The sequence below is a fragment of the Fulmarus glacialis genome, unplaced genomic scaffold (assembly GCF_000690835.1).
Source record: "Fulmarus glacialis isolate BGI_N327 unplaced genomic scaffold, ASM69083v1 scaffold39684, whole genome shotgun sequence".
In the NCBI taxonomy this organism is placed as follows: domain Eukaryota; kingdom Metazoa; phylum Chordata; class Aves; order Procellariiformes; family Procellariidae; genus Fulmarus; species Fulmarus glacialis.
The window spans coordinates 24533-47252 of record NW_009209431.1 but is presented as its reverse complement, the minus strand read 5'-3'; the positions used below and the strand labels follow the sequence as shown (position 1 = coordinate 47252).

The window sequence follows — 22720 nt, the reverse complement described above, 5'->3', positions numbered from 1 at the left end:
TCTGACAGCCCCTTCTCCCCAAACTTGTATCCTTGCCCTATTTCCTTCACACTGGGATTTATCCTGAGATTGCAAACATATGGTCCATGCTCCGGGGAAGAGGAGTCTGTCCCTTCCCGCGGGTTAGGGACTGGTCACTTGGTTCTCTGAGTTATCAGGCATTGCGTGCAGGGCTTTTGATGGACTGCAGCGCAAGGAAATCGTGAGACCTCAGAAGGGAATGAGCCGCCCAAGCTGTTTCCCAGCTGCTGCCCCACATTGCTCTTCTCCCCGGCCCCCTTTATTTCATGTATTTATTTTATTAATCCATTCAGATAAACATGAATGAGGCAGTTCCAGGATGCGATTTCCCTGGCGATAAAAGACAAATCAGCCGAGCTGCAGGTTTTTGGAACATGCAGCCTCCATAGTTTCTTGTGGGAAAATGACAGAAGCAGAAATCTGGTTCCCATTAGAGCATGCAGCAGCGAGGACCGCTCTCTCCTCTCCTTCACTCCTGTCGTTTGATGGCGGCCCCAGGAGCAGCATGCACTGAGCTGATCCCCTCCCTGCCAGAGCAGAATGCTCCAGCCCACACTCCTTCCAGGGGACCCCGCTTTCCCCTCTGAGGCAGTGCTAGGAGCCCCTCTCCCCTTCCAAGCCTCCTCAGGCTTCGTTCTGCTCCTGCTGCCCTGAGCAAGGCAGCTTGTTTCTTCCTCAGAGGCAGAGGGATGCTCACATCTTGCTTCAGAAGAGGGTGTTGAGAGTCCTCTCTGCAAGGTAATGGGCCAAGCAGTGGGGCAGGGGTGGGAAGCAAGCCAGCCAGCCTATTTCTTCTTCTTTTTTTTTTTTTTTTTGATGACTTGCAGTTAGATCATAGCTGGAATTAGAAAAGGAAAATCTCTATTGAGTTTTACTGATGGCAGCAAACAGGCGGTTGGTTTCTTAGCCTGTTCTCCCTAATCCCCTGCCAGTGGTTCGGGAGCAGAGCACAGCGGTTATTTATTTTTTAATCTTGTTTGCAATGAAAACTACTGATTCACGGAACAGTTATTTTTGTCGTCGTTTTTCAGCATGACCTCATTAATCATTTCATCTGGCTGAGCCTAGTGGTGGAGAGACACCAATTATCTCCCTGGCCTGCTTTTTGCAGACAGTTGTACCACCCTGGGAGCACACTGGAGCGGAGGGGCAAGGCCATAGCAGAATTGATTGCAACCTACAGGAGGAAGCGTGGAGAAAAAGCTGGGGGCTTTGAAGGGTGCATGATGAGGCTGTTCTCCCCCCCCGCCCCAAGTTAATATGGAACAAATGCCTCACTTTCTGCTGGGTGCAATTAGAAACAGTTGTCCAGGCTGTTTGTGGCTATGAAAGACCGCTCAGCACTTTCCATCAGAATCTTTGCTGGGATTCAGCCAGTTTCCAAACGTGGAAGGGACATTTCGTCTTCCTAAAATGATCCTGGAAGTTTCTTGGGAGGGGGGGTTCATCTGCCTGCAGTGCTTTGGCCTCTGCTGCCGGTGTCTTGTCCCCCGGCGGCTGTTGCCCTTCAATGGTGGCTGAGGAGCTGATGATCTCCCAGCAGCTGCATCAAAGATCCCCTGATTTGACCAGGAGCTCCCGTAACTGGCACTGTCCGAGGTTTAATCCTGCACTGGTGCCAGTTCCACTTGCAGTGGAGAATTGACTAATGGCAAATTCCACAGGTCTGCAGAAATAAAGCGAAAGTTTTCTAAAAGATGCAGCTTTTTCAGACAGCTTTGTGTGACCATACCATTCCTTTTAAGTCATGACTCAATATGGGCTTCAAAGTGTCTGTGAGGGTCATTCAAACCGCAGTGCAGGCAGGCCATTTTAACAGACTGCTCTCCTAAGAGGGGTCTGAGGTCCAAGTCAACCTGCTGATATGTCTTAGTTTGCAGATAGTCCCACTTCCCGAATTGTCCAGGGCTTACGCCTCCCTCCCAAGCACCCGCTGGGAGGGGAGGCCAGGCTGCATGGAGGTATTAATAAGCAACTCCAACTTGGGGAAGCAGAAAATGTGCAATTGGAGGGAGTGCTGGGAATTCCTGAAAGCAATAAAACCTCGTGGTTCTCCTCTCCAGCCAGTGTCATCTCATTACCTCTCTGATATCTTTGTGCTGTACCAGTTGCTGGTATGAATCAGTGCTTACCAGTATGTCACGAGCTCTGTGGTGAAGATGGAGCCTTTAACTGGCTCCTCTTGTAACTTGAGCGAGAAAGACTGGCATTTTGAGAGTGGGGTGACTCAAGTTGTGGGGCAGCGATCATCAAGGGTCTGACTCAGCTGCAGACAGCAACCCACTGAGCTGCTTCTCCCTCCCAGCTCCACTGCACTGTAGTGTTGGTGTTGATTGCTCTGTCTGGATCCTTCTGCCTCAGCTGTCCCCTTGGTATATCAAAGGGCAGGGGGCTTTCTGTAGCCCTCAGGGCAGAGGTTTGAAGGGCTGGTAGATAGCAGGATGGTGTGCCGTGAAGGAGCTGTTATTGAAGAGCCAGGTTCTGGTGGTAGAATGGATACTGAAATCCTTTAATAACTAAAAGGCTCCATTAAATGCAGCCTGTGACACCCGGATGAAGCTGCTATTGTTAAGATGATTATTTTCATAGAGAACCATAGATGGCATCTGTCCCAGATCTTTCTAATACTCATGATTTCCTGAAATCCCCGCCCCCCCCTTCTTCTCCTTTTGAAGGAGCCTCGATGTCTGGATTGGATTCAATGATTTTGCAAGCACTGGAGCGCAGCAAAGAAGCGAAGGATTTAATCTGGAGAGCTGTCAGAACTGGCTGCCAGGAGAGCCCCATCCGTCAAACGCTGACCACTGTGTTCGGATGGGCCCAACAGGACAGTGTAACACAGACCTGTGCATGGCCAAGCACAGCTACGTCTGCGAGTACAAGCCAAAAGGTGGGCTCTGCTTCTCTCCTGCTGCCCACTGGCATCGTGGGCAGGCGGGTATCCTGCTCACTGGCATGTGCCGAGGAAAAATAGGGCTGCGTGGAGAGGGTCATCCAGAGCATCACCCCAGATCAAGTGGGACTGGCAACAACCACAATATTCCCAACAGAGGCTTGGCTGATAAACTTTCAGAAACCTGGCCTTAGCCCAAAGGGAAGAATTTGGCCCACTCCAATCTTTGCCATCAATAGAAGTAGAGAGAGGAGCGAAGCTCTGAGGCAGAGCTTTGGAAATAGCTTTTCTCTCTTATTTGAGCAGTCTCTGCTGCTGCCAGGATCTGAGGCCATGGTGCTCCCTTGGTGACTCTTGCTGTCCTTCTGTGGCATCTTGTAGTTTGTGAGATGTTGGGGTCTTGTGACTTAAAAGAGTATAGGGCCTTGGAGATCATTGGGTGAGCTTTTATATGGTGTGTGCTGTGCAAGTTTGTGTTTATGCAGCCTCCCAAATCTCCCAAAGTGGTGTAGAGAGTAAGAAAGAGAAGCAGAAAGGACATGAAATATGGGAGAAGATTTAGGTAAGAAGGAAAAACCACTGGCCCTGGTAGGAAGAACAGCATCAGCTGGTTGTGCTCAGTCTCCAGAGCCTGACCTGGCTGTGAATGAGCCAGAGATGTTTGCCGCTGGTGGAAACCAGCTGGTCCAGGACACATTTCCCGTGAAGTCCTGGGCAGGGAGGATCAGGAGTTCACCTTGTGCTCAAAAATTCAAAGCAAATCATGGGGTGTTCGAAGGGAGAAGTATTTGCAGAGTTCCTAGAATTCAAAATTGCTGAGAATTGCAAATGCAAACATTACTTGTGCAGGATGAGAAAGAAATCAAAACACCAGAAGAAGAAGAAGGAAACTACAGGATTACAGCAGCTGCTTCTCCAGTAAAGCTGGAGTTACGGATTCCTGAGTGGTCCAAGCCCTGCTACAGCTCTGCTGCATGGTGTGAGCAAGCATGAGCAGGGTGGGGGAATAGCTTCAGGTCTTGCTGAGTCTTATGGGCTTTGTTCAAATATTTCCTTTGTAAACAGGAGTTCTCTTAAACGCCGAAAACTTCTTTGTGGGAGACCCTGTGTTTGACACACATGAGGCTGTGAAAAATGTGACAGAAGATGTGCTGTCAGCTCCATGGCAAGCTGTGGAGGTAAGAAGGGTTTGCTCATCCTGCTGCTGCAGAGGGAGCCCAGGGAGACACAGGCAGGTGAGAGCCTCGTTTGTTTTGCAGGTGATGGTGTTCCATGAGCTGGCATTCAGGCACGAGGGATATTTGACTGCCCTGGAGTTTGTGACACAGGAACTGCATCAACCTGTTCAAGTGAGGTTCCAGGTGCATAGACCGATAAATGGAGAAGGTAAGGCACCTCCTCTCAATACTTATGGTATTGCTAGAGCTGATGCCATCAGGGCCATGTCAAACTGAGTGTGTGTGGCCTTCTTGTGGCCCCTCTGTCTTCAAAGCAGAAGCTTTGAAGCCTTAAAGGCTCAGAGATTTGGTTCTATTTTTTGAGAAAACTCAAGTGCAAAATCTGCAGGCATGGTTGCACAGCCTAAGGTTGCCTTGGAGAAGTGGTTGTCCTGGAAAAATTAATACAGGAAGAAACCTGTCTCAATGCGTGAAGAAAATGTGAGAGTAAGGAACATATGTAGAAGTGAATTAATCTTCTGAGTTATACTTTTATACTTTGGGAAGACATGACATGTTAAATGGGAATGTCTTCTGGTCCATCTGGCCCCACAGGTTAAAAAGGAAGAACATTTTCCTGAGCCCTCTCTTCCTCATGGATGAGATAATCTATTAAGCCTTTTATTCCTTGTACAACAGCTCAATAGTCACAGTTTTGGCAATAATTAATTTTGCAGCAGAATGTTTGCTATAGCCATAGGCTTGGCTGGTTACAAAAGGATATTTTTTGACACTGAAAAGCTGATACTTTGACATGGAAACATTAACTTAAGAAGAGTTGCTTAATGTGTTTTCAGTGTCAAAGCCAGCTCTGCTTTTACTTGGACTCGCTTTGGCTTGAACATAGATGTCTTTTAGATTGCAAATTGGTGCATTCTCACTGGAAAAGAGACTAACTTTGTTCTTAACAATCTTTGTGCCTTTGTGAAATTTTTCTGTAAAACAGGACGCTTGTCTTACGTAGTACCAGGATGCGTTGCAGTTGCAGCTTTTACTGAGTGGAGAAAAACAGTGAATTTGGAGCGAAGAAGTACACTAGAAGTCTTACTTGTCAGAATGGTGATCTTTGCTTTCTCTTTCACTTCTCCCAGACTGCCAGGAGGGAAAAAATGCTACAGAACCATTCCACACTGCTCAGGATGATGGGAACTGGACTCTACTGGAATGTCCTCCTGGTTTCCAGTGGTGTCATTTGACTAATTTGTGCTCGTCACTAAACAACTGCTGCAACGCGACCGAGTGTGCCAACAGTTCTCTTGCCAGTAGCCCTATCCCCGTTTCCCTTCAGCACAATGAAAGCCAGCTCAGCTATGAACTCATCAAGGAGTTTCTCTTTACAATACCAGCTGGCCCTTCTTCCCAGTATCTGGTCAGTGTTTATTAACTGCTGTAACCAGTGAGTAGGTGGGGCAGTTTTCTCTTGAGTGCTTTGGGTAAATAAAGAATTGTTCCCAATTTGCGGATGGAGATACTGAAGTCCATTGTAATGACTTGCCCAGTGTCACACATGCCACCACTTTCTATCTTCCCCGCTCTAAGCCATGGACTCCCTACAGTAACCTGTTGCAATAGCACAGTTGGTCAAAAGGCTGTGCGGATTTCCTGGGCTATTCCCATTGCACTTACGAAGTGGAGATAGAGCATAAAGCTGACTTCCATGTTAGCACATTTGATTCAGAGTGGCCAAGGAGAGCAGAGTGGTGAAATGTCTCCCCATGCTGTGTTTGGATCTGTGGCTTTTCTGTTGGTTTCCACTTGGCAGTAAATCCACTGTCTTGCCCAGGCAAGAGTTGGGTGTTGAGTGCTCTTAATTTGAGACATTAATCGAAAAATATCTTCTCTCTCTGCAGGTCACATTCAGAAAAGAAAGTATTTTTGTCAGGGCCAAGGACATCTTTAGTATCCAGCACAATGCAGGCTTGGGCTTACTCCTCCAGTGCCAGCCAAGTACCACATCCCCTTACAGAACCAACGTCTTAAGCACGAACTCTTCAGAGTGGGCGCTTGGCCTGTCCGACAGCTCCGTCGGTGCCACCTGGATAAACAACACTGTTTGCTCTCTCCGAGTTCGCTACGCCGAGGAACAGCTGGTCCCGGTGATCAGCCCCCACAATGCAGGGCTGGAGCATACAGGTCGCTACATGGTCAGAGCCAGTGTGGACAACGGGGTCTTCAGCGCCAATCTGTCTTGCAGTTTCTGGGTGGCTTCCAGGGTGTCAGGCCTGCGTGTCATCCACCCTGCTCCTCAAGGCAGCAGGGTCTACCTGCCATCCAACCACACTACCCTGGTCATCAAACTCTCCTCAGGGGTGAACGCGACAGCTAGCTGGCTGGGAGACAACCACACTTTCCCCTTCGAGGGGTCCTGCCCAGCGGCTGTTGCACCGCTGACAGCAGACTGTGCCAGGGAGACCAACGACACCTGGTTTGCTGTGGTCAGCCTGAGCAGCCTCAGGGAGGGGGTGAGCACCCACGTGCTTGTTGCGGAGAACGCCGTGAGCTCCCAGAACATCACTGTCACAGTGAAAGTGGAGGAGCCCATCCGTGGGCTGCGGGCCACCCCTGACCCTGAGAGCAGAGTCCTGCTAAATACACGAGTGGTGAGTGATTACTGCTGCTTTTAATTTGTCGGTAGCATTTTTAGCCTTCACTGCTAACAGTGCGTGTTTGGCTCATGAGGAGGGCTGGGGCTCGGCTCCACACTGGTCAGGTGTAGCACTGCTTGCTGCTAAGTGCTGGCTCCCCGGCCGTGCGGACAGCGCTGCCGCAGACACAGGCAAGTGGCAGAAGGCACTGGTGCTCTCCAGCAGGAAGGCAGCTCAGCTGTACATTCACTGTAATTCCCTCAGAGATAAGGCAGCACCTCCTGCTAGGGCAATACTGGCTTTCCAGTTCTACAGAAAACTGGAGGCGTTATGAAAGGCTAGTATTTACCTTCTTTTGACGTGTCAAGGTAGTTATTCCTTCAGGTATGTAGATTTGCTCTACTAAATCCTTACATGACCTGGCTGAAGCTATAAAAATGTTTCATCCGTCCATCAAAGTCTTGGAGTTAGTCTGGTGTTTGCAGTCTTTTTTTTCTCAAATCCCCTGTCCCCAGAGCTACGGCCGAGCCCTAGGAACCTGTTCAATAATTGCCCATCGGTATCTATGAAATGCTCTGCTCAACCGCTGGCTGCTTGTGGCAGAACCCTGTGCCTGCAATGCCTGTTGGTCTCACCCTTCCTGGCTGCCACGGTCTGCTCAGGAGGCACTGTAGGAGTGAGGAGGGAGCCTACCCTGTCCAGAGCAAGTCAACCATTTTAGCCTTTGGGTTGGATACCATCAATGGACGAGGGTCAGAGGCTCAGCTTACAGGTGCAGATAAAGCTGAGTTGTTTCCGCAAAGATATCGGAAAGTTTTTTAGCTAGCAAGAGAAAGACCTGATCTCAAGAGCAGAGCTCTAGGGTGTGGGAGCAGGCAGTATGGGTTCTGTTCCCAGCTCTGCTGTTGATTTATGGTGTCAGGATCTGCATTTCTCTATCAGCAACAAAGCCACAGATGATCTTGCACCTCTGTGTCATGCTCTGAGAGCGCTGTCTTACAGGTGTGTGATGCCTCCCAGTCTGGCTCTGCTCCTTCTCCAGTTCAGCTGGAGATCTCCTGGGAAGTGCTGTGCATGCTTTTCTCTTGCACTAGTATAAAATGTCCTCATGCCTTTCAGAGCTACGTCCCTGTGATGGAAGCTGGGTCAGATGTGACTTTCCGATGGACAGTAGATGATAAGCCATCTTTCACTTTTTACAATGTTGTCTTCAACGTTATCTACCAAAGCCCAGCTGTATACAAGCTTTCGGTAAGCCAAGGCCTTTCCCATGATACCATTTCAATCCTGGGTTTCCATCTCATCCCACAAATGAAGCAGGAAAAGCAGCAGGCAGAGAAGGCAGAGTTGAGTTGAGGAGGTTTTCACTGTGCTCCTAACGAGCTCGTCTGCTATTTCTCACTGAGCTGCTCTTGCAAATGCAAATAGCAAGTTTCTTCCTATTCTTCCATTACAGCTGACTTCGCTGTCTTCCTCGTCTTTGCTTTCTCCTCTTTTTTCCATGTCCTCCTTTCTGTTCATGGAGTGTCTGTCCTTACTCCTCCCCAACAGGAATGAGGCAGGGAGCCCCACTGCAGGGTGCTGGCCACTGCTTTGGCAGGCAGGAGATATGGGTACAGACCCGGGCAGAGGCAGGAGGCAAACGTAAGACTTCCATAGCCAGAACAGAGCTTCTGCCACAAGCTCTTCTGGTCTCTGTCCTGTTCTCTTTCTACTAGTGCAGACTGGAACACTGGGTTTTGTCATCCCAGAAGAAGGATAGAGTGGAGAGTCTGGGCAGAGGGAGGTATCTGTTGTGGAACAGGAGTTTATCTCTGGCCAGAACACCTTTCTCTATCATGGCCTGTACTGCCTGCCACGCAGAGTCCTGGTCTGGCTCCAAGCTGCTTGATCCGTTTGCAGGGTAACTGCTGGCTTCCTGAAGAGACATCAGCCCTAGCTCCAAGGGCATGCTAGCACTAATTTGCTTGGTGCAGCACTATGCCGAGTAGCACTAATTTGCTGGGTGAAGCACTGTGCTGACAAGCCTGGATTGCTTTTACTTACAGAGTTAACAAGGTGGCATTAGTCTGGGGTCGACTGCATTCAGCGTAACAGATTCACAGAAGCCTAGACACAAACTTCTCCTGTCTGTTGGGGTGGGAGGTCTCTTTTCAACTGGGTTTGGAGGATCCCTTCTGTCAGCAGCTCAGCTCTCCTGCAGGTGAGGAGGTGGCAAGATGCTCGTCATGAGGTGCCATGTCAGTGTTACCTGCCTAGATAATCCTGAGGACCCTGCTCTACTTCTGTCATGTCTCTTCAGTCTCTTGCCTGTCCATTCTCCCCTTCCCTCCTCTGCCCCAACTTTGCTCTCCCTCTCTGTGCCCCCTACACCCAGGATGCTGGAGCTGCACTTGGCGTGCTTGGTTTTATGAGTCTCCTCCATCCCCACTCTCTGTGCTTGGAGCCACGCATCTGCCACTGTCCTAAGGAAGCTGGGTGGCTGTTGCCCCCTTGGTGGCAGCAAGTGCCTGGGCTCATCAGCTGGAGACAGTGTGTGGGGCACATTGGAGCAGGCAAAAGGGTAACGGGCAAGTTCAGAGCCAGAGGAGTCTCAGGATGAGAAGCTCTTCTCCTTGCCCTCTTGCTGTAGAACCAGTCCTTCCTTGGACTGACTTTAGTGGTGGAGATGTGGTGGTTCCAGCAAGATGTGGCTTTGCCAGGTAGGTGGCCTTCCAGTCTATGCTGCTTTCCAGTGCCTTCAGGCTATTGCCCCTGCCTCCCTGTCCCACAGGCTACTCTTCTCTGACCTAACCTGCTCGCCTTTCCTGGGGGGACCTCTTCAGTACAGTGAAGCCCCACTTTCAGGAGAGGGCAGCACGGGAAGGTGATCCCAAATGCATTCTTTGTCCCCCTGTCCTTCCCAGCTCACCGCCTCCAACCACGTCAGTAACTTTACGGTCAATTACAATGTCACGGTGGAGATGATGAATAAGATGAAGAACCTGACTGTGTTGGGTGTCCTGCCGGTCCTCCCTCAGAACAGCACCGTGGAGCTTACAGCAAGAGTTCAGGTTGATTCAGCTGTGGATGCTATGTTCCTGTGAGTCCTTTGCAAGTTGCCTGAACTTGGGATCTTACTGTGCATAGCTTACCAGCCTTGCCTGCACTATTTCTCTTCCCAGGGCCAGCTGATGTCAAATGGCCCGTTTCCCACTGCTGTCTAGTTGATTTGAAATCCCTGCAAGTGTAGTTCAGTCACACTGGCTGGGACCTATAGTTCAGGCTGAAATACTTTTCTTCTAAAGGATTGCCACGTTGCTTTAATTTTGGGTTCCTCCTCTTCTTACCAGTGCTGTACTCTCACAGCAACAATTCTACCGCATTGGGCACAGCTACTGCTTTGATACTTGGCATTATGTTTCCTAAGGCTTTTTGGAAAACCCCAGCCCTGAGCCTGAAAGACAGCCCTAGACCAGGCCAGGGTTCCTTTGGGATTTCCATGATTCTCCTGTTGTGCAGTGTAACATGGTTTGCATGTTTCTCCAGGTGGGATTTTGGAGATGGTGTCCAGGAGACATACCTGTTCAGACCTCCCTACAACAAGTCTTTCCTTGTGCCTGATCCCAGTGTCCATGAGGTTGTAATTGAGCACAATGTTTCACACATCTATCAAGACCCAGGTATGCTCAGGACGGTTCTTTGGGGAAGAAGGGGCTCAGATATTTTTGTTGTGAGGGGGTTACAAGGCACATTCCTATAAAACAATGGCTTGAAATTCATTGTCTCATTCCTGAGCAAACAGCCAGAGTGACTGGAATTCTCCAGCAATTGCCATCCTCTATAACTCTAGGAGAAGTTTGTCCACGCTGTAAGAAGCAGGTCCACCTCACACAGTCCCCTTTTTGGGCCGTCTCAGCAGATAGATGAGTGGCAGGCGAGCTCTGTGCTGATGGGAGGACGGGTAGGGAGCAGGAAGGGGGTCTGTTTTGTGAGCAAACAGAAAGAAAATCTTTTCTCTATCTGTCGGACTGGTTTCTTACTTGGTGTTTGGTCCTCACATGCATGGCCTGGTTGTAATTCCTGCTTGTCCTGGACCGGAGGAGGGAAGCCCAGGGTGTGCGCAGTGCAGGAGCAGAGTATCTCCCTGCAGTCCCCTGCCACGCTCCCCACGCCGCTGCAGCACTGAGGAAGCTGTTGCACAAGCATGTTCTCACAACTGGTCTTCTTCTGCTCTCTTCCTATGCAGGCGAATATGCCCTGGTGGTTCTCGTGTCAAACCAGTTTGAGAACCTCACCCACTTGACCCCAGTTCACATCCACAGTTATCTGATTGATGTGAAGGTGGAAGTAGAGGAGGATGTTTTAGTTGTGAGCCGCCCGGTCACCTTCAGAGCCAATCCATTGCCGTCTCCTTACGGCGTTGTGTACACCTGGGACTTCGGGGATGGGTCCTCACTGTTCACAGAGAGCCAGTCTATGGTGACGTACAGCTACTCCAGAAGAGGGGTATACAACATCACCGTGACAGCGAACAATACCATAAGCAGTGTGGAGACAGTTGAGTGCTACCAAGTGTTTGAAGAGATAACTGGGCTCCATGTTTGGGCAGATGAGGCAGCAGAGCTGGGAGCGTCTGTGACCCTTAATGCCTCAGTGCAGTCGGGGGACAGTATCACCTGGATATTTGATATGGGGGACGGGACGGTGCTGAGGAGTCAGGTGCCAGTGGTAGAACACGTGTACGTAAAGGACATCAACTGTACTGTGAACGTGACAGCTGTGAATCTTGTGAACTCTGTCTCCCAAACTGTGCCCGTTCGGATATTTGTCCTGGAAGTACTCAAAATAGAGCCTACTTCTTGCATCCTTGAGCACCCAGATGTGCAGCTCACTGCGTATGTGACGGGGAATCCTGATGAATACATCTTTGATTGGACCTTTGGAGACGGCTCGTCCAATGTCACAATCAGTGGAGACCCTGTGGTGATGCACAACTTCACCCGAAGTGGGACATTCCCCCTCTCCCTGACTCTCTCAAGCAGGTTTAACAAGGCTCACTATTTCACCAGCGTCTGTGTGGAACCAGAGATAGTAAATGTTACCCTTCTCCCTTCCAAGCAGTTTGTGAGGCTTGGTGAAGAGAGCAGCTTCCAGGTCAGTGCTGTGCCTCTCTACCAGTACCGCTACCGCTGGGATTTTGGGAACAATGAGTCCACTAGATCGAGTGGGACAGAAGTGACTTACACCTACAAGAACACAGGGGTCTTCCTGGTCACGGTGACTGTCTCCAACAATGTCTCTTTCAACAATGACACAGCGTTTGTGGAAGTCCAGGAACCAGTTGGGGTAGCGAAGATTGAATATAATGGGACAAGTGTTTTGGAGCTGAACCAGATCTACCTGTTCTCTGCCAGCATGAATGGAACCAAAGTGAGTTACTGTTGGGACTTTGGAGATGGCACTACCCAGCCTGGCCAAATCGCTACCCACTCCTACAACAACACGGGCCATTACACTATTAGTGTGATGGGCCAGAATGATGTGAGCTTTAATGAGACCATCATCAATGTCACAGTGAAACGTCGGCTCCATGGGCTGACCATCAATGCCAGCAGGACAGTGGTGCCGTTAAATGGTTCGGTGAGTTTTGTAGCCACGCTTGTAGCTGGCAGCGCCATCCGCTACTCATGGATCCTCTGTGACCGGTGCACTCCTATCCAAGGCTCTTCCACAATTTCCTACACTTTCCGGTCCGTGGGCACATTCAATGTCATTGTGACAGCAGAGAACAAGATCAGCTCGTTGCAGGACAGCATCTACGTCTACGTCCTGGAGCAGATTGAAGGCCTGCAGGTGGCTAGCAGTGACCTGGTGGAGGACATCTATTTCCCAACTAACAAAACACTCCATTTGCAGGCAGTGGTGAGAGAGGGAACAAACATCTCTTACAGCTGGGTAGCCCAAAGGGATGGCAATGCTCTGCAGACCTTCACCGGGAAAACCTTCTCCTTGAGCATCCTAGAAGCTGGAAACTACACTGTTTATCTGAAAGCCACTAATATGCTGGGATGCGCAACTGCTAACAGGACACTGGAGTTCGTTGAAAGCATTGGTCTTTTAAAGCCTTATGCCTTCCCCAACCCAGTTGCTATTAATGCCTCTGTTAACATAAGTACCACCATAACCAGTGGCACTGGCATCACGTATGTCTGGTACCTAGAGGATGGCTTCTCTCCTGTTACCTCTGAACCCTTTATTGTACACTCCTTCCAAAGCCCTGGAGTGATAGAGGTCGTCATTGGAGCAGAAAACAAGCTGGATTCAACCAATGCAACAATTTATATCTGTGTAGAGGAGGTCATAGAGGGGCTGAGTATAGGGACTGCAGAACTGGACTGTAGGTATGTCTCATCAGGCTCCACGGTGGTCTTTGAGGGGGAGCTGCAGAAAGGGACTGAAGTGACATGGCTTTGGGAGGTGCCAAATGGCACGTTGACGGGCCAGTCCGTGGCAGTCATGTTCCCCACAGCAGGGTTTTATACAGTCTATCTGAATGCATCGATAGCAGGAATATCTCAGTGCTGGACAGGATTCAAGGACTGGAAGTTCTTGCCAGCAAGAAGGTGGTGGAGCCAGGGGAGCAGGTCACCTTTGTGATCAGGATGTTGTCAGGTACCTCTGTGAGTTACTTGGTGAGCATAAGTGGGGACTACTCTGTGGTGCTCAACGGGTCCAGGTACACGCATGAGTTCACCAAGAGCGGTGCAGGAATATCTCAGTGCTGGACAGGATTCAAGGACTGGAAGTTCTTGCCAGCAAGAAGGTGGTGGAGCCAGGGGAGCAGGTCACCTTTGTGATCAGGATGTTGTCAGGTACCTCTGTGAGTTACTTGGTGAGCATAAGTGGGGACTACTCTGTGGTGCTCAACGGGTCCAGGTACACGCATGAGTTCACCAAGAGCGGTGATTATTTGGTGACCGTGACGGTGCAGAACCAAATCAGTATCGCACATGCCCAGGTGCTCATCTCTGTCCTGGAGGCCATCCACGATGTCAGGCTCCTGAACTGCTGTGAGGAAGGCATACCCACAGGCACAGAGAAGAGCTTCAGTGCCCAGGTGGGAAGCGGCTCCCGTGTATCATTCTCCTGGCAGTTCTCCCTGTGGAAAGAGCAAGGTCGATCTGTGGTCACGGTGTCAGGAGAGAGTGTTTCCTACACTCCAGAGGCTGCAGGGCTGCTCGAGATTCACCTCAATGCCTTCAATGACTTGGGAGGTATCAATATCACCAGAACCATCCAGGTGCAAGACCCGATAGTCCAAGTCTTCCTTACTGCCTCCAATGCCTTTGTCAACAGGACAGCACTGTTTGAAGCAGCAGTGGTGCCCAGCAGCAAGAGTGTTGAGTTCCTGTGGACCTTTGGGGATGGCTCTTCCACTCAAATGACCAGGGTTGCAGTGGCCAACTATTCTTACCTGAGCCCTGGGGATTACCTGGTGGAGGTGAATGCCACCAATCTCATCAGCTTCTTCATAGCCCACCTCACTGTCACTGTCAAAGTCCTGGAGTGTGAGGAGCCAGAGGTGGAGTTAGCCTTGCCCCCTCAAGTAGTCATGAAGCGGTCCCAGAGGAACTACCTAGAGGCACAGATTGACCTCCGAGGATGCATCAAGTACCAGACGGAGCACCTATGGGAGATCTACCGAGCACCCAGCTGCATGAACTTGGATGACTCTAGCAGGATCCATCTGCCAAACGTTGATGTGAACAGGCCTCAGTTAGTTATACCGAAGCTTGCCCTGGAAGTTGGGAACTATTGCTTCATCTTTATTGTCTCCTTTGGAGATACCCCACTGTCCAAAAGCATCTTTGCCAATGTAACTGTGATACCAAGTAAGCTGGTCCCAATCATTGATGGGGGGTCATACCGGGTATGGTCCAACACTCAGGACTTAATCTTGGATGGGGAGAAATCCTATGACCCGAACTTGGATGATGGTGAACAGACTCCGTTGTTATACGATTGGTCTTGTACATTCTCCTCCAAGGTAAGAGCTGTTTTGCACAGCCAGAGAGGGTGATTATTTGGGAGCTCTAACTGCACGTCAGCTCCACTACAAACATGTGTCTGGGTTGAAATGGTGTTGAGGGGAGGTTTTGTGAGCATCTTTAACAAAGCTGCTCCAGAAGGAGGGTTGCAGAGGTTTCCCAATTCCCAGCTCGGGATGATGGTACAGAAGTTGCTGTGGAGAGTTGTGCAGTGCAGCCTGCTGCAGCCCGGTGCTGCGCAGCGTCCCTGGGCAGGGCACTGGAAGCTGAGGCATTCACATTGCTGCTTCCTTTCTATTTGGCCTCTGGTTCACAGTTTCAGTGTAGCTGCTTCCATAACCTGAAGGCATTACAGAGCTGCTCATTGCAGTCTGGGGGGCTGAGGGCTCTGGTCCCTCTCCCATTAACAGTTAAATGTCTCTAATTTCAGCAGGGGCCAAAGTTAGACTTCGGAGGAGTCAAGTGACCACAAGTCATGGTCACTATGGTCAGTGGCAGGTCACTGTCCTCACACACTGAAATGGTCTGACCCTACAGTGATAGAGGGGTAAGGGAGGACTGCCCTTCAGATTCTTAGGGGAAATCCACCTTAGGAGCAGTTTTTGTTTGAATGTGGGATTCTTTTCCTTGTAAAAAGTCATTGTTTTCTATCTTTACCTCAAAATAGAAAGATACGGAGTGTGTGTGGATTAGACTTTTGAGTTTAATGTGAGCTTTTTGTGTTGCTTGGCAATGTTTATAAGCTATTTAATGAAGAATTAATTGCTATAAAATAAGAATGTGAAGCTCAGATGAAATACAGGAGTATTCCAAGTACTGCTTACTAATCCGAAGAACCCGATAATGTGCTTTATTGTCCACACACCACCCCGTTTCTCCCACCCCAGCGGTGGCATTGCACAGTAAGATCTGTAACAGTGACTTTGTGTGGACCTAAATGTTTTGGCTGTGGACTAACCCGATGTGCACCCATACCAAGGAGGGTTTGAAAGTTCTTTTCTCCTTGCAAGCAGAGCTCGGCTGCAGGGTGCTCTCTGAATTTCAGTGCCAAGGAAGGAATTGTCACAATTTCCAAAGCTGTATTAGAAGCAGATGTGGAGTATACATTCGACCTCACCGTCAGGAAGGAGGGTATGAGTCCTGAGGCAACAAATCAAACCGTACGTACCACAGACAACTGTCGCTTTCTGTCCTTGTGTGCCTGTTGCTGGACACAGCCGAGCTGGAAGTCCCCGGCCCTTTTTCTAAGGACGTTTCTAGAGGAGAGCGCTGCTGGCTCAGGACGTGCCCAGCCACGGGAGAGTCCCCAGGCTGCGTCCCCTGGCCCGGTCCAAGTGCCGATGCCAGTTCAGCTGGGGGTGTGGAAGTACCACTACCTACCTGCACCAGCCAGCAAGGGAAAGCAGGGGAAGCAGATTCTAGGGCATTACTGGGGCCCTAGATAACCGATCCAGGTCATTGGTAGGAACAGACACTGGTATTTCCGTGATATATTCATCTTACGCTGCCTTGGGCAGCACTGTTTGCTTGTCCTGCCAAGTCCTTTTAGCTTCTTCCTTCCTTTAGACTTTGCGTTAGTCCCTCTCTGTGCAGAGGCTGCGTTAGTGACCCAGCCCTGGACGGTACTGGCCACCGTTCCTGGAACTGAGAGTCTGCGACCGCAGATCTGCCCTAGGAGGACAGCAAAGGAGCCTGTGGTCAGTAGCTCTTCCACCACTGTGTGCAGTCCTGGGCTCTTCCCTGACTTTTGCCCAGAGAGAGCTTCCTGAGAGCTGGTATTTAATTTAACTGTCAACAGTTCCTCTCTTCTCTGTTTCCGAATTTTGTTAAGGGAGATTTTTTTAAGTGCATGTTGTTTATGTCAAATTAAGCCTAGCACTGAATGCATCTGCAGTCCGACAGCAGTTATGGTTTATGTCAGAAACATTCATCGTGGTGCGTTTGGCAATTAGAGATATAGTTAGTCTGAAAGTGGAAACTCTTACTGCCTGGGTTTTAAACCAAAGCTGGAGGATAAAAAGAAAAAAAATTAAATTGATAGTCTTTCAAGGACATTCCGTACTATCTGGTTTCCATGCATGAGCGCAAAACAATGATTCCAGTGTCGCAGGAAATTTGCAAATACTGTAGGAATGAATGAAGCTTCAATGTGCTCCGGCTTAGCGCTGTGGAATATTTATCCTCTTTTAAAAGTCTGCCATATTAAACAATGTCTTCATTACTGTCTGTCTTTGAATTCAGAATATTCATTATGCCAGGGCAGAGGGCTCTGTCAAATGCTGGACAACCCCGTTTCCTAGGGGATTAAAGGAATTTAGACAAAGTACAGGGGTCAGAGCTCAATAGCCGTTGTGTCTGAGCCACCGGTGCTTCTAAAGCTCTCCTCTCTCCGAGTGCTTTGCCGGGGAGGTGTGGTAGACGTCCTGAGATGTAAGCTAAAAGCCTGGAATAATGTGCTGCTCTCTGGGAAAGGTGGTTCTTCCAGGCTGCAGAGCGGAATGTATTTGATGCACAGTAGGAGCTGTGTTTTCTGGCTATTTTTATCATCATTCCTTTCTCTCAGGGACATAGGTAGTGTCAGAAATGGTGATGGTTCTGCACAGGCAGCGTGCCCAAGGGTCAGGTCCTGAAACGTGGCATGCGGTTCTAGTGCAAGCTCTGTAGATCAGAGCAGGGATGGGGGAGACAGCGGCACCGTGCCCTGGCTTTGCACAGGGCAGCACATCCTCAGTAAACCCAGGCTCCCTGGCTCGCCCTGAGCCCTCTGTTACTGTGGACTGTAAACACTTCCCGTTTAGCAATTTTCCGAGTCGAGGACAGGGACACACTCCTGTGTCCACGGCAGATCTGCTGTGACCCCATTGGGTCAGGCGCTCCCCAGCTGCAGAGGCAGGACCAAGAGTTTGGCCCACAGAAAACAAAGGAGAGCTGCAGTTGCTTCCCGGGGCAGGTGCTCACCAGATGTTTGGTCTGTGCTGTAATGGAGGCTTTCCTCCTCCCAGTTAGACTGCTCCTCTTTTCCAAACTCTAACACGGATCCCATTTTTGTAGGGCTAACAGCTGTCCTGAGATGGTCGGCACAGCAAAGTGCTTCAGTTAGCATCATCCCCACCTGACAGCACAAGCAGGACTTGCTGGGAATTCAGCACAGGGTACCAGAGGGACATTTTGAAAGTGATTTATGTTGTTAAAAAGTGTAAATAAAGTAAATCTAGAATTACCTGGATTGGCCCAGCTTGGCATTGGGTGGCTCTTGAAAATCAGTGGCAGAAGAACTGGCCAGTGTAAGAAAAGTGATGTAGCTTAAGTCTGACATGAAATCCTTTGGAAATCCCTTTCTGCTGTTTCCTCAGCACGGACTGGGCGGGTGCAGAGCAATTCCTCCTTGCAGAACCAGGTGCTGGGATGTCTACTTCCCTATTCGATGTCTGTATTTTTGTCTCAGGTCTTCTGATGGAGCCTCTTGCTTCCCCAGGTATTCATCAAGAGGGGAGGAGTTCCTATCGTGTCCCTGGAGTGTGTTTCCTGCAAGGCTCAGTCTGTCTATGAAGTTAGCAAGAGCTCCTACGTCTACCTGGAGGGGACCTGCCAGAACTGTCACAACGACTCCAAACTTGGGGTAAAGTGATCAGCAATGCTGGTCTTTGCTTCACCTTTGCTGGACTTCAGGGAGAAGGGGAGAGTCAGAGAGGACAGGCTGGAAAGAGCTGTGTGAGAAATAAAGTCCTGGACCTAAACTGCCATAGAGACAAGGAAGGGAAACAAGCTCTGACCGTAAATGCAGTGGCAGACTGGGTCTGGCTGTGGGGATGAAGAAGGCTGGCTGATACTGGTCTCTTCATCACAGCCCCTGGAACTGGCTGCAGGACTGGCTTGCAGAGAGAGAAGTTTAAAGCAGGCCTCACACAGAGCTTTCCTCGTGTGACATGGGGCTCCCCCGTGCCGTGCTGTGTCTCGGCAGCATGCAGGAGGCTAGGAGAGCCTGTGAAGCAGGTTCCCCATGTCCTGTAACCACTGGACCCCCTGTGAGATGTCCAGAGCTTTCCTTTGCCCTGGGTTGTGTCTGCAGGCTGTGGGACACATGGCCTGTCAGTCCTCCATCAGTGTGTCGACCTACCCAAGGGCAAGTCCTTGCTGGGTCATTTTCAGTACCAGCTCTTTTCACACAAAAGCCGCTTTTTTCCTAGAAGAGGTCTGTAGAGTGTTTTCTTCTCCCTGCTGATTGGCATTTTGCCCATTATTTTGGTGGCTCAAGCAGAGGTTGTTCAGTCTCTTCTGATCCCCCAAGTCCCTCATGCCCTCCTCTGATTAGAGATTCCACATCTCTGCAACCTGTTGAATGAAGCAGGTCTCAGAAGTGGAAGTCCTGTTGCGAGAGCTAGTCTGTATTGCTCCCAGCAAGCCCAGCATGTACTTGCATGGCATTTTCTGGCTGGCTATCTTACTGTCCCTCTAGTTATCGCAATTGTACTTTTGTGCTATTAACAGTAACCATCCAGGACACGTTCAGCTTGAAGCATATAAAACATGGTATCCCATGGAGACTCCACCAGTACTTAATTTATTTCCTGTGTTTTGTATTCTGTATTATGAAATACTCTGTCGGAGGGTGATGTAATCCCAGAGACTAAAGTAGATCTCACAGTGGAAATATTCCCACCAGACATTTTGGAAAGGTTCCAGTTCTTGTTGCTGTAGCACACAAGACTGAAGCTGAATTATCAACTGCAAATTTGGCAGACGCTCCCACTAGAAGTCTGTTACTTTTTATAAGAGACTCAATCTGAAAACATTTTAAGGACATAACTTCAGATTTAAACAAAACCTCTCCTGTCTTTCCCCTCTTCATCTCTGTAGAGGTGGGCAGCACACAGCTTTAAAAACAAGTCTCTCATCCTGGACAAAAAAACTACCTCCACTGGCGACACAGGAATGAACCTGGTCTTGAGGCAAGGGGCACTGAAGGATGGGGAGGGATATACTTTTACCCTTCACATCACAGACCTCACAACAGGGGAGGAAGGATTCGCCTCCATCGATCTGCTCCCAAACCAGCCGCCCGTTGGAGGATCCTGCCGGCTGTCTCCCAAAGGACCCCTCAGGGCACTGATGGCAAAGGTGCACTTTGAGTGTGCAGGTGAGAGCATACGGACAGCGGTGCTGGGCACCTGCCAGCCCTCTCTGCTCCTCATGGGCAAAGGTTTCTCATCACCAGTGTGTTACCAGCTGCCCTTCTTCCCACAGATGTTTTCTTTACCCCGAGCTCCAACCCCAGGACACTGTTGGCCAGGGCTGAGTTCAGAAGCGGATCTTTCCAGTTCTGATCCCCAAAGCAGCTCCAAATTATGGAGCTCTAAAACTCATGGTAGCAGGCAGGCACTTTTAAAAATCCTAATCCATGTAGTTGAATGGCGATATCCAGGCCAGGACAGTACTTGCAGAAGAAACTGGTATTTCAATGCAGGAAAAAGAAGATAGGTGCCCAAAACTGAGTCACACATATGTGGGAAGAGTCAAAAGACAAAGCACTGGGGCCTTCTCTGCCATGTGGGCTGGATGTTCCCGTCGGCCGTTACCTTCTCATCCAGCTGCAGAGACGGCAACAACGAGTCTAGCTTTGGAAAAGTGGCCTGGCGGACGTCCTGTAGCCTTGGGCCAAGGAATAAGGGCCTCTGAAAACTATATTTCCCGAATGATTAGTGTTAGAGTTTAATGCTGTCTGTGTACAAATGCTGGGAAGCCACACTGCAGAGGAGATGATGAATTCTGCTGGTTCTGGGGTGGCTGGTCACCAAAGCCCAGCTTAAGCTGGGAGAGAAGCAGAAGTGTATTCAGCATGATATGGTTGTAACTTTGGTATGTTTTGAGCTACCAGAATAATTATGAAATCAATACTTCTCTGGAGTGGTGGGAATTTTAGCTCTTAGTGATTGTTTTTAAGCTGAAGTGAAACACTGATCGACGTCCAGTGCAGCGAGCCCTGGCAGAGCCAGTACCTTCACTGGTGCTCACTGGCAAACATGCAGTGAATTTCCCAACTGCCTGGCTCCCACAAGATTCCCCATAATTCCTGGGAGCTCTAAGGAAACCTTTGGGCAGGTTTTGTCCTCGACTCAGCTGTTCCTGAGATGTTGAACTGCCTGAGGGCTGCGCTGAGCCTCTGTCTAATGTCAGGCTTTGCAGGGCTTGTACAGAAGCTGTGGCCTTGGGTCAGTGCTGTTCCCAGCCCCAACAGAGTTATTCCCATTGTTATTTTGCTCATGAACTCTTCACAAATCCCTTTAGAGGTTACAGGACCTAAACACCTAGGCAGAAACCCCTAAACGTCAGCAAAATTCAAGGAGGGTCAGAGCTTTACATTGCAGGCCCTGGAGACATCCCTCCAGCCAGCGGAGTCCTTAAGCCTTCCCCTAACGGTGGGGACAACCTGTCCCTCTGCCAGAGCAGGGTGACCCTTTGCTGGGGACAGCAGTAAGGGGAGATGCCATGCTGAAGGGCTGAGCGGGGTGGGACACACCAGGGGAGGGAAGGGGCACTGCCAGGCAGTGCCAGCTCTGGCGGACGGGCTGGGCTTCGGGCTGGTGGCTGCAGCCCCCCCGTGCCCTTGCCCTGTCAGACCCCCTGCTTGGGTTTGTTTTGCAGGCTGGCGGGACACGGAGGACGCGGAGGGCCCACTGGTGTACATCCTCCTGGCATCCCGCCGCAGGGCCGGGCACTACCACGAGTTCTGCGTGTACAAGGGCAGCCGTGCCGAGCACAGCGCCTTCCTGCCCCCAGGCTTTCACGAGAGTGGCTTCGTGGTGTCCGTGTCCGTCCTTGTCCAGGACCAGCTGGGAGCGACCGTGGTGGCCATTAACCGGTAAGACCCACCGCTCGCAGGCTGGGCTTACACGGCAGCGCCAGCGTCCAGCCGAGGTTCCTGAATCACGGTCTTACGGCTTGACCACTGGGTCCCTGTCCTGAAGGGCTCAGCAGATCCTGGGTGAAACGTTTGCCTCCTGGAAGAGGCTGTGGCAGGAAGGCAAGGGGAGGCTCAGCAGAAATGCAATACAGAGAATTCCAGTCTTTGTGTGTCATCGCTCAAGGGGGAGACTTTCCCATAAGTTACTGCTTTCCTGACCACCTCCTTAATTCCCTGGTAACATGTTGCTTTGGAGGCATGATGTCACTTTCTCAGAGGATCTCTATGCTCTGTGCTCTGCCACCTTCTCTGCATCAGGAGCCCTCCAAGGGGAGTTGGCAGCAGCAAGCTGTGGTGCTGCAAGTGGCCTGGTGTCCCGCTGCTGAGAGCCAGGGAGGTCTCAGGTAGCCAAGGTGGAGAGCACGTGCATTTGAATAGGATGGAAGGAATTGCAGCTTGAGTCTCAGCAGGCCCAGTACTGTGAAAGCCCAGTTATCCCTTCTGCAAACGCCCTTTGGTTTCCAGTGTGCTCCATGCAGGCTACAAGTGCCCACAGGTCTTTGGGCAGCATCCTGAGCTGGTCTCTGCTGTCTGACCGAGCTGTATGACTGCTCCTTCTCGAGGCTGATATGCAAATCCCCCCACTGCACATGCGGTCCCGGACTCCCAGGCTGGAGCGCACGGTCCTGCAGTGCCTGCGGAGGAGGATCTGTGTCCCAGCTGTTCCCCAGACCTGAAGGAACGATGCCAAAAGCAGTGCAGCTCCTCCCAGCACACCGACCCTGTTTTTAAGTGCACTTTATGCTCCATAAGACTAAACCTGGATTTTCTCCTCTGGGTTCAATGCACCCGTGTGCATCCTCCACCTGCAGCTTTGCAGAGCTGGACCAGTGAGGAACCAGGCTTCAGGTCCATGGTGTTCCTACATATAGCTGGTGCAAACTGGGCACCAGGGCAGGCATCAATAATGCTTTTTGTTGTTTAATGACTTTGTTGTTGTTTAATCACCTGCCTCCCCCTTCATCGTCCTTCCCAGCTAAAGGGCACATTCTGCCCCCTTCCCCCAGCCCCGT

At 50.3% G+C, this 22720-nt stretch overlaps 1 protein-coding gene across 1 annotated transcript in view; it reads left to right on the top strand.

The window, feature by feature from the left end:
* PKD1 (polycystic kidney disease 1 (autosomal dominant)) overlaps nucleotides 1–22720 on the top strand; it is a gene marked incomplete at its 5' end in the record, with an annotated part of 53493 nt that overhangs the window by 7086 nt on the left and 23687 nt on the right. The window contains 14 exons of the mRNA XM_009576818.1: nucleotides 2697–2911; nucleotides 3980–4092; nucleotides 4174–4300; nucleotides 5223–5500; nucleotides 5982–6731; nucleotides 7836–7967; nucleotides 9623–9798; nucleotides 10245–10378; nucleotides 10945–13321; nucleotides 13467–14745; nucleotides 15760–15906; nucleotides 18222–18365; nucleotides 19604–19883; nucleotides 21389–21605. Of these exons, the coding sequence (XP_009575113.1) occupies nucleotides 2697–2911; nucleotides 3980–4092; nucleotides 4174–4300; nucleotides 5223–5500; nucleotides 5982–6731; nucleotides 7836–7967; nucleotides 9623–9798; nucleotides 10245–10378; nucleotides 10945–13321; nucleotides 13467–14745; nucleotides 15760–15906; nucleotides 18222–18365; nucleotides 19604–19883; nucleotides 21389–21605 (6369 nt within the window). The remainder of the gene's footprint in view (nucleotides 1–2696; nucleotides 2912–3979; nucleotides 4093–4173; nucleotides 4301–5222; nucleotides 5501–5981; nucleotides 6732–7835; nucleotides 7968–9622; nucleotides 9799–10244; nucleotides 10379–10944; nucleotides 13322–13466; nucleotides 14746–15759; nucleotides 15907–18221; nucleotides 18366–19603; nucleotides 19884–21388; nucleotides 21606–22720) is intronic.